A 15,554-nucleotide genomic window follows, 5' to 3' on the forward strand; every position below is an offset into this window, starting at 1 on the left:
GAGGAATGAAAACAATGAGGTGGTAAAATATAAAGCGAGGTTGGTTGCTCAGGGTTTTACGCAGAGACCCGGAATTGATTTTGAGCAAACATATTCTCCTGTTATTGATGGCACTTCTTTCCGCTACTTAATATCACTGGCAGTAAAAATGAAATTAGATATGCAGTTGATGGATGTAGTGACAGCTTATCTTTATGGGTCACTAGATGCCGATATATACATGAAAATACCCGAAGGTATTGAAAATCCTTTTTTGAGGGAGAAAAAGGATCGCAACATGTATAGTATCAAGCTTCAAAAATCATTATATGGTTTGAAGCAATCGGGAAGAATGTGGTATAACCGATTAAGTGAATTCCTCCAGAAGAAGGGATATATAAATAATGATGTTTGTCCTTGCATCTTCACTAAGAAGTCATCAGATGGTTTTTGCATCATCTCTATTTATGTTGATGACATGAACATTGTTGGAACACACAAAGATATTGTGGAAGCATGTTCCTACTTAAAATTGGAGTTTGAAATGAAAGACTTGGGGAAGACCTACTTAAAATTGGAGTTTGAAATGAAAGACTTGGGGAAGACTAGGTTTTGTCTCGGCCAGCAGATCAAAGACTTGGGGAAGACTAGGTTTTGTCTCGGCCAGCAGATCGAGCATCTCCCTGAGACTAGGTTTTGTCTCGGCCAGCAGATCGAGCATCTCCCTGATGGAATTTTTATACACCAGTCAAATTATACAAATAAGCTCTTAGAGAAATTCTATATGGATAAGTCACATCCCCTTAGTACTCCAATGGTGGTTCGGTCCCTTGAAGTGAACAATGACCCATTTAGACCTAAAGAGGATGATGAGGATATGCTAGGACCTGAAGTCCCATATTTAAGTGCTATTGGTGCTTTACTCTATCTAGCTAACTGCACTAGACCAGATATTGCTTTTGCAGTAAATTTACTTGCTAGATTTAGTGCCTCTCCAACCCAAAGACATTGGAAGGGTGTAAGGCATATCCTTAGATATCTCCAAGGTACAAAAGACCTCGATCTTTACTTTGAGAGTAACCAGGATATCTCATTGATTGGTTACTCAGATGCTGGCTATATGTCTGATCCTCATAATGCCAAATCACAGACTGGCTATGTTTTCCTTTGTGGAGGTACAGCTATATCTTGGAGGTCTGTTAAACAGACCCTAGTTACTACCTCATCTAATCACTCCGAAATCATTGCCTTATATGAAACCTCACGAGAATGTGTCTGGCTAAGGTCATTGATACATCATATCCATAATTCATGTGGTATAGCGAGCGGAGTTGACAACCCCACTATCTTGTATGAGGACAATGATGCATGTGTTGCACAGATGAGTAGTGGGTATGTTAAGGGCAACCTTACAAAGCACATTGCGCCTAAGTTCTTTTACCCACATGAACTCCAAAAGAGCGGTGAAATTCTTGTTGAAAAGATTCGCTCTAGTGACAATCTAGCAGATTTGTTCACTAAATCCCTACCGACGTCAATTTTTGAAAAATATGTTAACAAGATAGGGATGCGAAGACTTGGAAGATTGTTATCTTCAGGGGGAGCGATAACTTCTAAATATACTCGACTAGGTTATCGAGAAAACCTTGAAAAATCCTGAAGATTAAACCCAGAAGGTTTTATGGTTGTACTCTTTTTTTTCCTTTAGCTAAGTTTTTTCCCACTGGGTTTTTCTTAGCATAAGGTTTTTAATGAGGCAACCGGTACATCACATAATTAGACATACCATGTACTCTTTTTCCCTCGACTAGGTTTTTCCCATTGGGTTTTTCTAGCGAGGTTTTTAATGAGGCATGAGTATCAGAAGCAGTGGGAGCACAAATTGATGTCTTTATCAAGAAGCACATAATTAGACATACCATGTACTCTTTTTCCCTCGACTAGGTTTTTCCCATTGGGTTTTTCTAGCGAGGTTTTTAAAGAGGCATGAGTATCAGAAGCAGTGGGAGCACAAATTGATGTCTTTATCAAGAAGCACATATTGTACTCTTTTTCCCTTACCCAAAGTTTTTTTTCCCACTAGGTTTTTCTTTTTCCCACTGGGTTTTTCTTTTGGTAAGGTTTTTAACGAGGCAATATAGTGTTCATCCTCTGGACATCCAAGGGGGAGTGTTATGAAACAAAAGGAAAATAGTGGATGTCCAAGTTGTGGTTCGAACCTTGGACCATTCACTTAAAAGCTAGGATCTAATCCACTTAGCTATCACGGCTGGTGGTGGCAGATTGCAGAACATTTAATAATTAAATGTTGACTGGAAAGCTAGTTCACGATGGAGACAAAAGCTATGGGTTAGGGGAATTGAACCCGTGACCTTAGGTTGTCAGCTAAGCTTTTAGGCGTTTGACAAATCCATCCAGACTAGCACAATTATATGTAATTACTGTACATATATATATTTGTTTACTTCTCTCCTGGTAGTATAAATACCCCTCCAATCTTTGAATAAATGATCCCAAAAAAACTTCATATACAATCTGCTTCACTTCTTTCCCATTTCCAGATTTTCGGCCTTTTCACTATAATTATTATTATTACTTTTATTGTTATTATTAGTAGTAGTACTATAATTTACAACATGAGGGAATTTTTGGAGAGGGAGAGAGAGAGAACAAGGGCAAAATTGAAAAGAATTTTTGAGTGTACAAAAGAGAAAGCACAATATACAAGTTAACATTTTACACTACATCTAATTAGGCAAACACAAATTGTTTTTTTTTTTTTTCATTAGGCCTTTGTTGTAGTCATTAGTTTTTATTATATTTTATAATTGTTTTATACGCGGTTTTCGTTATTCTATTTTTTTTCTTTGTATATGAGTATTTAATCTTTTTAAAAATAGGATTATGAACCAATTAGGCCAATATTAGAATTACAAATTAAATAATATAGTTTTTGTATATTCAAAATGTTTTAAATAGTATGACAAAACTTATGTTTTGTTCATTAAGACAATTCATAAATAACTCTATATTCACTACAAAATTATGATCACTAGATTGTTATAATACAACTGGTAGTTTTTTTTTTTTTTTTTTTTGGGGGGGGGGGGGTACTTACATAAATACATAAATAATACAAGTTAAAAATGTCGCTATATGCGGTTAAATAAAACAAAAATGCAAGTAAAGTTATTTGATTAAAATAAATACAATACTATTGTAATTTAAATACAAAATGATATTCACGAAATGGAAAAACTTTAAATTTTATGGAAATTTTAAGAATAAACAAAAAAAAACATTAAAAAAAAAAGATGAAGAGACATTGTATGCACTTTTTGTTTTCAAAGTGAAATGGAAAACAATTTTCCAAGTTTCCCAAGAGAATGTTGTGTTTCCAGTCCACCATGTTTTTCATTTGGAGAACATTAAACATAGAGTTGGAAAATGGGAACAGACTTTTCAAACGATACATATCTTTTCATTTTAATTCAAATCAAATAGTTCAAAGTCCCATAAATTCTCGAATGAGGATAATCCAACGTTTATATATCGAGCCACACTTTTATGATACCGTCTCGCGACTTTTTATTTGTAAAATGGATCGGTCAATATGAAAATATAATACTTATATTGAAAAATATAATATTAATTAGAAATAAAGTGTTCCTTGCTTACAAAAAAAAATGTAATACTTTTACATTTTGATTTAAAATATTACATTTTTCATCAAAAGTATTATATTTTACCTTATAAGTAATGTTGGTAAGTGTTTGTTACTTATAAAGGAAAATGTAATTTTTTTTTCATATAAGTAATAAATATTTTATTCCTTATTAGTATTGCATTTTCTAGTATAAGTATTACATTTGTTATTGACTCGATCCGTCTCACGGACCCTACACAATGCAAGCTTTTCATTATATTCCTATGTATGTTGGATGGAACTTATAGGGTGTTTGGTAGCCAAAATTTTTTAAACTTTATTGATCAAAAATTTAAAAGTTAGGAATTATTCTCATGTTTGGTGTAATATTTGATTTAGAAAAGTTCATGTCAACTTTGAATCTAACTCCGTGATATAAAGTAAAGTAAAATTATATATATATATATATATATATATATATATATATATATTCATTTGTGACTGGAAATCTACACAATTTATTCAATTACATATTTATCATTTTGGTGTAAGTATGTCGCTTCGACCATATGAAGGATAACAACATTGTTTTACTAAAGAAAATATTCTCCCCAAACAACTATTTAGGTGACAAAGAAAACCCAAAGTCCTTCATGGGACTAGCATAGTAGTTGATCACTTAGTCTCAAACTCTCAAGTCATGGCTGCAAGTAACATAATAGGATTTCGAAACTTCGAACTCAAACATCATTTGAGTTTGACTCCCCAAATTGAATTAGAGTGTTGGCTGGCTCCTTTTGCGCACTCTAATACCACTTATGTGTAATAGTCAACTCATGACATTCAAATACAAAAAAACATGATATACTTACTCAGTCAATTCGTTTGGAACCAAACCAACCATTCAATTAATCGTCAAAGTTGAGTCACTGCACTGTTTTTTTTTTTTTTTTGAAGTGACTCAACTTTGACGATTAATTGAATGGTTGGCATTTAATTTTTATAAGCCTAAGGACACTTTAATTTGCGTGTTAAATATCACAATAGTTATATCAACAACTCTATGAATACTTATACGTACTCAACAAAAAAGGATTTTAAATTACTGTTACAAATGTTAAATAAATAAATAAAGGAAGCACTCCTTCTAGAAACCATATAGCTAGTGAGATATTTGTTTGACCGTGTTAGTGCTGTCAAAGGCAGGAAAACCTCGGTATGTACATTGATGGTTTGACCTTTCAATTGGCTGACAATTGTGTCCTCAAGAAAAAAGCAAAAAACGAGGAGTACGAGATACTAAAGATGGAGTATGTGTGATTGTGTGATCCGTAAAATCCATAAAAAAAAAATCAAATAACATATTACTAGTCATTATTTAACAATGTATTAATAATAATTAAATTTGTGATTATTTAAGTACAGAAAATAAAATGTTATACCCGCTCACAATATTTTTATAATATATTAAAAAGAAAGTTCAAATCATTAAATTTAATTTATACCAACTGTTAATACAAGCTTAATTAAGACCTAAATATATAGAAAATTTCGATGTGATAAATATATATATATTCTTTCAAAGTAAATTGTGCTCATGTCAGCGCGTCAAGTAGACGAACAACAAGCTTGGAGTAACTCACAATAAAATTGAAAAATTATTTCCTTCCAATCATGCACCATCTTGCAAATAGTTTCCCCACTAGAAGCAGATATAATTGACTGGAAAATAACATCGCAAAATTGAAGAATTTTCAAAGATGAGATCATCTGGAATATTGCAAAAGCTAGCACAAAGCTAAACATCCACGTAAATAGCAATAGAATTGACAAGTTGTTTTCATAACTTATTAGGTATGGGTCAATTCTTGGGGATAACAAACAAAGACGTACTATGGCTTAATTAGTGGGGGATGGACCAATATATGGTTGCATACATGCATGCAAACAAAAATATATGTATACACACACATCATATATGCATGTGCTATATGCCTATATGGTATATTATTTGCGGATCATCAAGTTGGCAATTCACATTTTGTTTCCTTTTTTTTTTATTATTATAAATTTTAAATATAGGAATATATCAAATTATTGGTTATATATATAATGGCCCCTGCATGGTACCATTGGTACACCTTTTGAAATAATTGGCATGCATAACAATAAACTATGGAGTATAATTAGAAAGACAATGAGATGTTTGGCAATGATATATACACACGCATGTTAAATAACAACCGGCCGGCCATTATAATTAGCCAATATAATGCATATTATTAGTGTGGTATGGCAATAACGTAACTAATTAAGGCTATAGATATATGGGTCACACTTGTGTGAGACTGTCTCACAAATCCTTATTTATGAGACGAGTCGGGTCAGGTCAAAGCACTATGCAAATGTCATACTTATATGTGCAAATCTCACACTTATATGCTCAAATATAACACTAATAAAAAATACAATTTTTGTTACTTATAAGAGAAAAAGTAATACATTTTTCATAATAAGTAATGTTGACAAGTGCCTCTCACTTATAAGGGCAAATATAATACTTTTGAGGAAAAATGTAATACTTTTAAATCGAAATGTAAAAGTATTGTATTTTCCCTTAAAAGTATTACATTTACCCTAAGTAACAAAAATTTTATTCCTGATTAGTACATTTGAGTATATAAGTATGACATTTGTGCATATAAGTGTTACATTTACATATTGACCCGACCCGACCTGTCTCATGGTGAGACGGTCTCACACAAGTTTTTGCCTAGATATATATATTTAACATTTGGTATCATAGCTAGATTAACTAACAACTTCGAATTATTCTGTCCAACCAAATTACTTAATAAGTATAGTCAACTTGCATCATATAACATATTAATACCCTAATATATAATATATTATATGGTAAAATATTACATTGCATGCAATCCTTACATATTTTACCATAGTTACAAGTCACCTAATGCTAAATAAAAATTAATTACTAAATAATGTCATGGCTTATGATGTTATGTTACCTTGGAAGAGGGAAAATTTGAAAAATAATGATATAGTCTAAGATTTAGCATAAATTATCAAAGTATTATAAACGAAAATTAAGTATACAGATTTGTAGAAGTTGGTCGGTAGGTGTAACAATATATGTACAGTGTAGACTGTGCATCAATCACTTCCCAATCCCCATTAAAACCCATTTGCATGTATTTATGCTTTCATTAGAACATATTTTTGTGTAGTAAACGATGGCTGTTGACTGTTATTAACACCGTCCGTTACATCGTCGTTTGGTGAAAAGGTTGCTTTGCGTATGTTTTATAGTCAAAGTTCTTCACACGCCACGCTGTAACATAGTCGTACGCATATCTCATTTAAAACAGCCGTTACGTAGTCCACCTCTGTTGACTGCTCTTTTACCTAATATAGTCCAAGTGTCAATAATATATATTAAAATGTTTTTAAGACTTAAATATCTGTTTGCAAAAAAAAAAAAAAGATTTAAATATCTGGTGTCATTTTTTTAAAGATTTATTGGTGGAAAGACTTATGCACTTATCTCTATATCTTTTAAATTTGATAAAGTTATCCAATATTTTGTTTGTATTTGTGTAATCTTACCCAATGAATAATTGCATATATGTGTCATGTGTAGTAAAATAGTTAACTCATCAGTCAATTTTTGCTTATTTGATCATTATTATTTGTTTGACTTGGTTAAAAAAATAATATAAGTGTTTGGTTAATCAATTTTTTATAATTCTAAAATTCAAAAAGCTGTTTAAAACAATTTTTCAATTAGTTTGTTAATAAAAGAAATTATACCAAACAACTATCATATCAAAGTATAAAATAATTTAAAATTAATGTTTAAAATAGGCCATTGAACTACACATTAAAATTAATCTCTATCCAGAGATAAAGAAATGTCCTTCAAAAGTAAAATAGAAATCTAAAATAAATTTTTTTTTGAAGGGTTTGATGCCACTGGACCACAAGGTCCTTGGCAAATCTAAAATAAAATTAGAAACCCAAAAAGCGACTTCAAAAGTAAATTAACTCTTAAAAAATGGAGTATATCATAATCTACGTGGTTATTAATTAAAGATTAAAGGATCATTGTGCAAACAATTTTTTTTGTCTTATTTATAATATTTTTAATACTACGGATTATATTACAATGCATTATCTATTTATAACTTCTCAATCTTTCTTTTTTTTTTTAAGTCAGCCTATTGAAACACAAAGAGATTTTTGATGTTTACAATATTGGTAGTAGACAAACCAATATCGAAAGAAACTATTATTTAATAGTCAATATTTGACTCTATCCAATTATGCACGTCCATGGACCAAACACAAATGGTTATACATTTACACCTAACACACATTTATTTATTTATTTATTTTTATAATAATAATAATAATAAACCAATGTCAAACACCACTTCCTAGCGAATAACGATGATTAATCATCAGTAATTCGGCCATACAATTAATTAAAGAGACAATTTCAAACTTTATTAAAGGGACAATTACAAACTTTTAATTATTAAATAATATGCGGTTACAAATGTGCTCTTTAATTAGTAACCAAAATAAATATTCTGTTCACAAAAGAATTTCCTTCAAGCCTCTGACTCAACTTGATAATGAAAAAGTAAATCATGGTGACTTAATGATTTATTAGGTTGAAGGATTAGTGTTCTTAGACTATCAAAGTTCAATCATGTGTTATTGTCTACAATCTATCGTCTAAGAACCAATTGAACTGTTCGTGCCGACGCCAAAATAATTATTTTCATCATCTACTTGTATTTTTTTTTTGAATACTTGTAATAGAGTTAGTAGTATTCATCTACTTGTATTTTGGAGATCAAAATTGCAACATTCCCAATCAATTTAGTTTGTTATCCAAATGGAAATAAAAAACATTTGAAACAAATTAAGAAATAAATTAAAATTATAGCATCATCGGAGCAAACTTATTATTTAATTTATTTATAATTTGTAGTTCTAAAAAGGAAAATAACAATTACCAAATAATTAAAAACAAAAAAAAAACAACCTAAATAAAAATTTAAAGATGAAATATAAGTACGAATAAAAACAAAAAAATAATAATTAAGTACGAAAATGGTAAATCTCCCAAATATTTATTTTATGTCAGGTAACGCACACAATAATTGTGTAAACTTTGTCCCATAAAAAAATATTTGATTGGAGTAAAATTAGTGGGCGATTATTTTTATTGTTCAGAGAAGAGATGCTAATCACTTTTTATTATTCCTTCAATTCAAAATTACCGTTGATTATTATCACATGGCGGTGGGTCCCACCGCCATGATTTGTATAGATGACCAAAATTTGACGAATATTGGCCATTGGCCCCCGCCTTATCACTTACTCTCCATCTCTTTGTCCCGTAGTGCCCCCTTGGTGTGACATCAATGGCGGCCTGCATTTTGCACTAACCAATACCCTTATTTTTAAATGAAAAATTCTTTTTATACTATCGTCTACCCCCTTATTATTATTATTATTATTCACATTTTAATAATAATACACAAGAAAACAAAAAAGTGAAAATCTTTGTTGATATACGGCTATAATGCGCCTGTGGAGATGGTATTTGTATAAAAATGCAGCCGGGCAGAAGACAAAAAAACATTTCATTCAGTGCCTGCTACTCGGTACCATAAAAGTTTCTGTATTTTAAATATTTCCGAAACCTTACAGTGATATATACGCAGTTACGCACTCTTTCTTGACTATATCGTAAGACATGGTGGTGGGCTCTGTGTTCTTGATCTTTTTTGGGTCTCCCCAGATTTGAACCAAGTGGCCATCCCCGTGTTTCACAGCCTTTTTGAGAAGGGAATCTCTGGGGACAGAGTTTCAGCTTCTGGGTTTCGCCTGGAAAACTATTAAGGTTGTTAAAGTTTGCATCTTTGCAGTGAATTCTTCTAGTTTGGAGCACTGGGTAATCTTCTATTTCTGGGAATTTCACTGGGGGATGATTGTTTTTCAGTTATAGAGGCAGAGTTTTGATCTCTATATCATTTCAAGGTACCTTTTATCTCTTTTCCCCTATTTTCCCCCAAAAAGGTTGCTTGTTTGGATTCAATTCATCTAATTAGGAGCAGATGAAAGCGACTGTTCACTGCAGATTTTGACTTTTTTTTTTTGGTTTAAACCTACGGAAAGTCGTAAAGTTTAATCTCTTGATTTTGGGTTGTTGTTATCTGAGAAATTGAGATGATAAGTGATAAGTGATGATGCTGAAATATTAATCTGATGATGACGAAAATTTTCTGGTGTTCAAGTTATTGAAAGTAAAGTTTCTGGCTCCCCAAGTTCTTGAAAGTTTGGTGGATTTGGGGATAAGTAAGTGTTTCTCTGAACTGTTTGGATTTGATTTATAGGAGGTGAGAGAGAGATAGTTTCTGAGGTTGAGTGATGGAAAAACAGGCTAGTTTTCGTGGGGTGATGGAGAAACAGCAAAGTTTTCGAAATATGGAAAAGCAAAAGAGTTTCAAAGGACTGATGGAAAAGCAGAAAAGCTTTAGGATAGCAATGGAGAGGCAGCTGAGCTTTGGTGGTGAGAGGAAAAGGGGCAAGGATTCACCTGGGAAACGAGGTGATAACGCGCTTCACCTTGCTGCACGAGCAGGGAATCTAAGTAAGGTGAGGGAAATTTTACAGAGGTTTGACAGTAAAGCCATCAAGGATATGCTATCAAAGCAGAACCAAGAGGGTGAGACTGCTCTTTATGTCGCAGCTGAGAATGGGCACACCTTGGTTGTCGGAGAAATCTTGAAGCAGCTAGACCTTGAAACTGCCTCTATTGCCTCTAACAATGGATATGATGCATTCCATATTGCAGCCAAGCAGGGACATCTTGGTGAGTTTTCTGCATCTCTCTTTGTGTGTCTGTTTTGATATAGCAGCCCCTTTATTTTATTTCAGGATTGGCATTTAGAACTGGTGATTCACTTACTGTTAAATTCAGTTTGTGTTTTGTGTTAAGGATCTGGGAATACTCAACTTGGCTTATACTAGTTGGGTAATCCAGGATTAGATCACGATGCTAAATAAAGAGAAACTTCCTGTAAATCTAAAGTTTGTGTCAGATGCACCTTGTATATATGCTAAGATATTGTTCTTTTGCCCTGAAATTGCAGAAGTTCTGAAGGAACTCTTGAATGTTTTCCCTAACTTAGTGATGACCACGGATTCATCCAATTCTACAGCCCTACACACGGCTGCTGGTCAAGGGCACGCTGATGTAGTTGATTTGCTTCTTGAAATTGATTCAAACCTTGCTAAGATAGCTCGGAACAATGGTAAGACTGTACTCCATACAGCAGCAAGAATGGGCCATTTGGAAGTGGTGAAATCGCTTGTAAACAAGGACCCCAGTATTGGCTTTAGGACGGACAAGAAAGGCCAAACTGCATTGCACATGGCGGTGAAGGGGCAAAACGTGGATATTGTGCTTGAATTAATCAAACCAGATCCAAGTGTACTAGCAATAGGAGATAACAAGGAAAACACCGCACTCCATATCGCAACAAGGAAGGGACGACCTCAGGTTCGTAATCGCATATAATTATTATTCTCATCAAAGTTAGGATTTTTACATTTGAGGTCTGCAATAATAGAAAGTTTTTTCAATCATCGAATACAGATTTAAATTAAATGGTAGCAAATCATCAGTTATGTTGTTTATATGTAGCTAAAAGTCCCAAAGTTCTTGCCTTTCTGCCCGAAGTTGATTTCTGTCTAATACAATGTTATTTACATGACAGATGGTTCAACGCTTAATATCCATTGAGGGCATCAACATCAACGCAGTTAACAAGGCTGGAGAAACTGCTCTTGACATTGCGGAAAAGTTTGGACCTCCAGATGTTGTGACTATGTTAAAGGAGGCTGGAGCTACCCATTCCAAAGACCACGGGAAGCCTCCAAGTGCTGCAAAGCAACTCAAGCAGACGGTCAGCGATATAAAGCACGATGTTGAATCCCAGCTTCAACAGAGCCGACAGACTGGGTTCAGGGTAAGAAAAATAGCGAAGAAGGTGAAGAAGCTTCATATTAGTGGCCTTAACAACGCCATCAACTCTCTGACAGTTGTTGCCGTCCTTATTGCTACTGTTGCATTTGCCGCCATCTTCACTGTGCCAGGGCAATATGTTGAAAAGGAAAAGAAAGGGTTTACTCTTGGTGAAGCCAACGTAGCACATAAAGCAGCTTTCATAGTCTTCTTCTTGTTTGACAGCCTTGCGTTATTCATCTCCATAGCTGTTGTCGTTGTCCAGACATCCGTGGTTGTGATAGAACAAAAGGCCAAGAAGCAGATGGTCTTCATTATAAACAAGCTCATGTGGGCGGCTTGCCTCTTCATCTCAGTTGCCTTTATTTCGCTTACTTATGTGGTGGTTGGAACTCGGGAGCAATGGCTAGCTATCTATTCTACCGTCGTAGGTGGAATGATCATGCTAACTACTATTGGCTCCATGTGCTACTGTGTAATTCGTCATAGGTTGGAGGAATCGAGGATGAGGAATATAAGGAAAGCTGAGACGCTGTCTCGTTCATTTTCAATGTCAATGGTGCCATCAGATTCAGAGCTTTATAATGAAAACTACAAGAGGATGTATGCAGTGTAGAAACAAACCATATTGGAAGCATATAGAAAACCCACGATAAGGGGCTATGATTCAGCATAGGACGAACAACATTAAAGCCTTGTGCAGAGCATAAATTGTATATGTGCACTGTGCACACTCAATGGATGATGGCATTTGCAGTTGGTTGATGCTGTATCCAAGATGAAGGCTTTAGAGAATCAGTTGGTTTCCTCTAAAACTTGTTCTCCCATTGTCGGTTGAGGACGAGCTTACCCCATGGCTGCAAATACCAGGTTGCTATTCTAGTAACAAGAAAGTGCGAATATGTTGTGAATTTCTGAGATAAATTGTAGAATGGCAACATTATAGTTGCTGTAATTAATAATAGTGCTATATTTGTTAAGTTCCTGCTCTTTTTCTATGCTTTGCTGATTTCACTTGTAACCTGATGATGCTGTACAGGTTTTGATGTCATAGTGTTGTAAAAATCAGCTTAGACTGCCTCCTAGGCTGAAGGGTAGAATGGGAAAAATTTGCTTAGACCGTCGCCTAGGCTGAAGGGTAGAATGGGCAAGTCAGCCGTACTTGTTAGAAGTATTAAAAAAATCAGATATTTTTTTAGTTGGGCATTCCTAATTAGCGCCTAGCAATTTCTACATCTATATCTATATATATATTTATATAATAATAGAAGTGCTTGTCCAATTTTCCCGCTCAAAATAAAGATTATTTTAGTAAAATCATTGATGTTATTAATTAGCAATAAATTATTACTTACATATTATATATGCTCTAGTGGTATTGGTTTTGTGTAAATTCTTACTGGTGGACTCCACTGAATTTCTTGAAGATAAAGGCCACCATCTATGGTGACTATACTTTCGATTCGTCGTCTACAACGACACGGCTTATACATGGTCTGAGGCTTATCGGCATTGCATTCGCCTGGCATCGACGATCGTGTCCCTTGGGGCTAAGAGAAGACAAGATGATAATCCAAAACTATTAATATAAGTTCTAATTAAATTTTTCAATTAAATCCGTGTATAATGGTAATTACAAATATAGGGTTAGGAAAAATTATTAGCAGGATTGATACTAGGTAATCAATTTTCTAATATAATTTCTCTAATATAATTTTCCTATCATATTTTAATTATTTGATACTTTTCCTAATATATCTTACCTAAAAGGATTCCTTTTTTTTTTTTTTTTAAATTTAAAATACTGATTAATATATTAATCAGTTTATTATGATTATCAATACATCGCAATTTACAAGTAAGTATATATATCACATGTGTATTTTATATTTTATCAATGATTTTAGGATGTTTATTTCCATATAGAAAACATTATAAACTATTATAAATACTATTAAATATTTTACAAAGTCAAATCCTTTATGTTGTATTAAACAAATCCTGTATGTTTGTTAATAAGGTGGATAGTGTATATATAGGGGTGAATAATAAAAATAAGAACCACAAAATGGTCCATCAAATAACCATTAAAAGTTACATAAGTAAACTCTCAAATATTATAATTATTTATAACTTTACCTTTAATTTTATTATTTAAATATATAATATAAAAAATTAATGTGTAATTTACTAGTTATAAATTACTACGATTGACTAATTAAAAACCAATTTCTGACAGTTGTGAAAAGCATTGCTCTCAAAATTACGCCAATAAGATTCAGATAACAAGCACCAAACACTTTGATACAAATTTTTTTTTTGTGTATGTATGTATGTTTCAAGCAATGCCTTAAGATAACAACAGATGACACTTTTAATTTCCTGTGTTCTATGGCATATTTCAATAATGAAGTTCTACTTTTACATTAAAAAAAAAAAAAAAAAAAAAAAAAAAAAAAANTGATGCTGTACAGGTTTTGATGTCATAGTGTTGTAAAAATCAGCTTAGACTGCCTCCTAGGCTGAAGGGTAGAATGGGAAAAATTTGCTTAGACCGTCGCCTAGGCTGAAGGGTAGAATGGGCAAGTCAGCCGTACTTGTTAGAAGTATTAAAAAAATCAGATATTTTTTTAGTTGGGCATTCCTAATTAGCGCCTAGCAATTTCTACATCTATATCTATATATATATTTATATAATAATAGAAGTGCTTGTCCAATTTTCCCGCTCAAAATAAAGATTATTTTAGTAAAATCATTGATGTTATTAATTAGCAATAAATTATTACTTACATATTATATATGCTCTAGTGGTATTGGTTTTGTGTAAATTCTTACTGGTGGACTCCACTGAATTTCTTGAAGATAAAGGCCACCATCTATGGTGACTATACTTTCGATTCGTCGTCTACAACGACACGGCTTATACATGGTCTGAGGCTTATCGGCATTGCATTCGCCTGGCATCGACGATCGTGTCCCTTGGGGCTAAGAGAAGACAAGATGATAATCCAAAACTATTAATATAAGTTCTAATTAAATTTTTCAATTAAATCCGTGTATAATGGTAATTACAAATATAGGGTTAGGAAAAATTATTAGCAGGATTGATACTAGGTAATCAATTTTCTAATATAATTTCTCTAATATAATTTTCCTATCATATTTTAATTATTTGATACTTTTCCTAATATATCTTACCTAAAAGGATTCCTTTTTTTTTTTTTTTTAAATTTAAAATACTGATTAATATATTAATCAGTTTATTATGATTATCAATACATCGCAATTTACAAGTAAGTATATATATCACATGTGTATTTTATATTTTATCAATGATTTTAGGATGTTTATTTCCATATAGAAAACATTATAAACTATTATAAATACTATTAAATATTTTACAAAGTCAAATCCTTTATGTTGTATTAAACAAATCCTGTATGTTTGTTAATAAGGTGGATAGTGTATATATAGGGGTGAATAATAAAAATAAGAACCACAAAATGGTCCATCAAATAACCATTAAAAGTTACATAAGTAAACTCTCAAATATTATAATTATTTATAACTTTACCTTTAATTTTATTATTTAAATATATAATATAAAAAATTAATGTGTAATTTACTAGTTATAAATTACTACGATTGACTAATTAAAAACCAATTTCTGACAGTTGTGAAAAGCATTGCTCTCAAAATTACGCCAATAAGATTCAGATAACAAGCACCAAACACTTTGATACAAATTTTTTTTTTGTGTATGTATGTATGTTTCAAGCAATGCCTTAAGATAACAACAGATGACACTTTTAATTTCCTGTGTTCTATGGCATATTTCAATAATGAAGTTCTACTTTTACATTA

The 15,554-nt window shown here is 32.5% G+C and overlaps 1 protein-coding gene across 2 annotated transcripts; it reads left to right on the top strand.

The window, feature by feature from the left end:
* Positions 1–9,285: 9,285 nt before the first annotated feature.
* LOC116021787 (ankyrin repeat-containing protein At5g02620-like) lies at positions 9,286–14,323 on the top strand. Of its 2 annotated transcripts, XR_004099065.1 has the most exons (4): positions 9,286–10,535; positions 10,816–11,225; positions 11,443–12,729; positions 14,165–14,323. XR_004099065.1 is itself a non-coding variant. In XM_031262267.1 (3 exons), the coding sequence occupies exons 1-3, from the start codon at positions 10,091–10,093 to the stop codon at positions 12,304–12,306; spliced, it is 1,719 nt and encodes a 572-aa protein (XP_031118127.1). In that variant the 5' UTR covers positions 9,286–10,090; the 3' UTR covers positions 12,307–12,888. The 2 variants fall into 2 exon arrangements, 1 of the variants encoding a protein (XP_031118127.1); XM_031262267.1 differs by lacking the exon at positions 14,165–14,323 and having other exon boundaries at positions 11,443–12,888.
* The last annotated feature ends 1,231 nt before the right edge of the window (positions 14,324–15,554 follow it).

The sequence above is a fragment of the Ipomoea triloba genome, chromosome 1, assembly GCF_003576645.1.
Source record: "Ipomoea triloba cultivar NCNSP0323 chromosome 1, ASM357664v1".
Classification (NCBI taxonomy): Eukaryota; Viridiplantae; Streptophyta; class Magnoliopsida; order Solanales; family Convolvulaceae; genus Ipomoea; species Ipomoea triloba.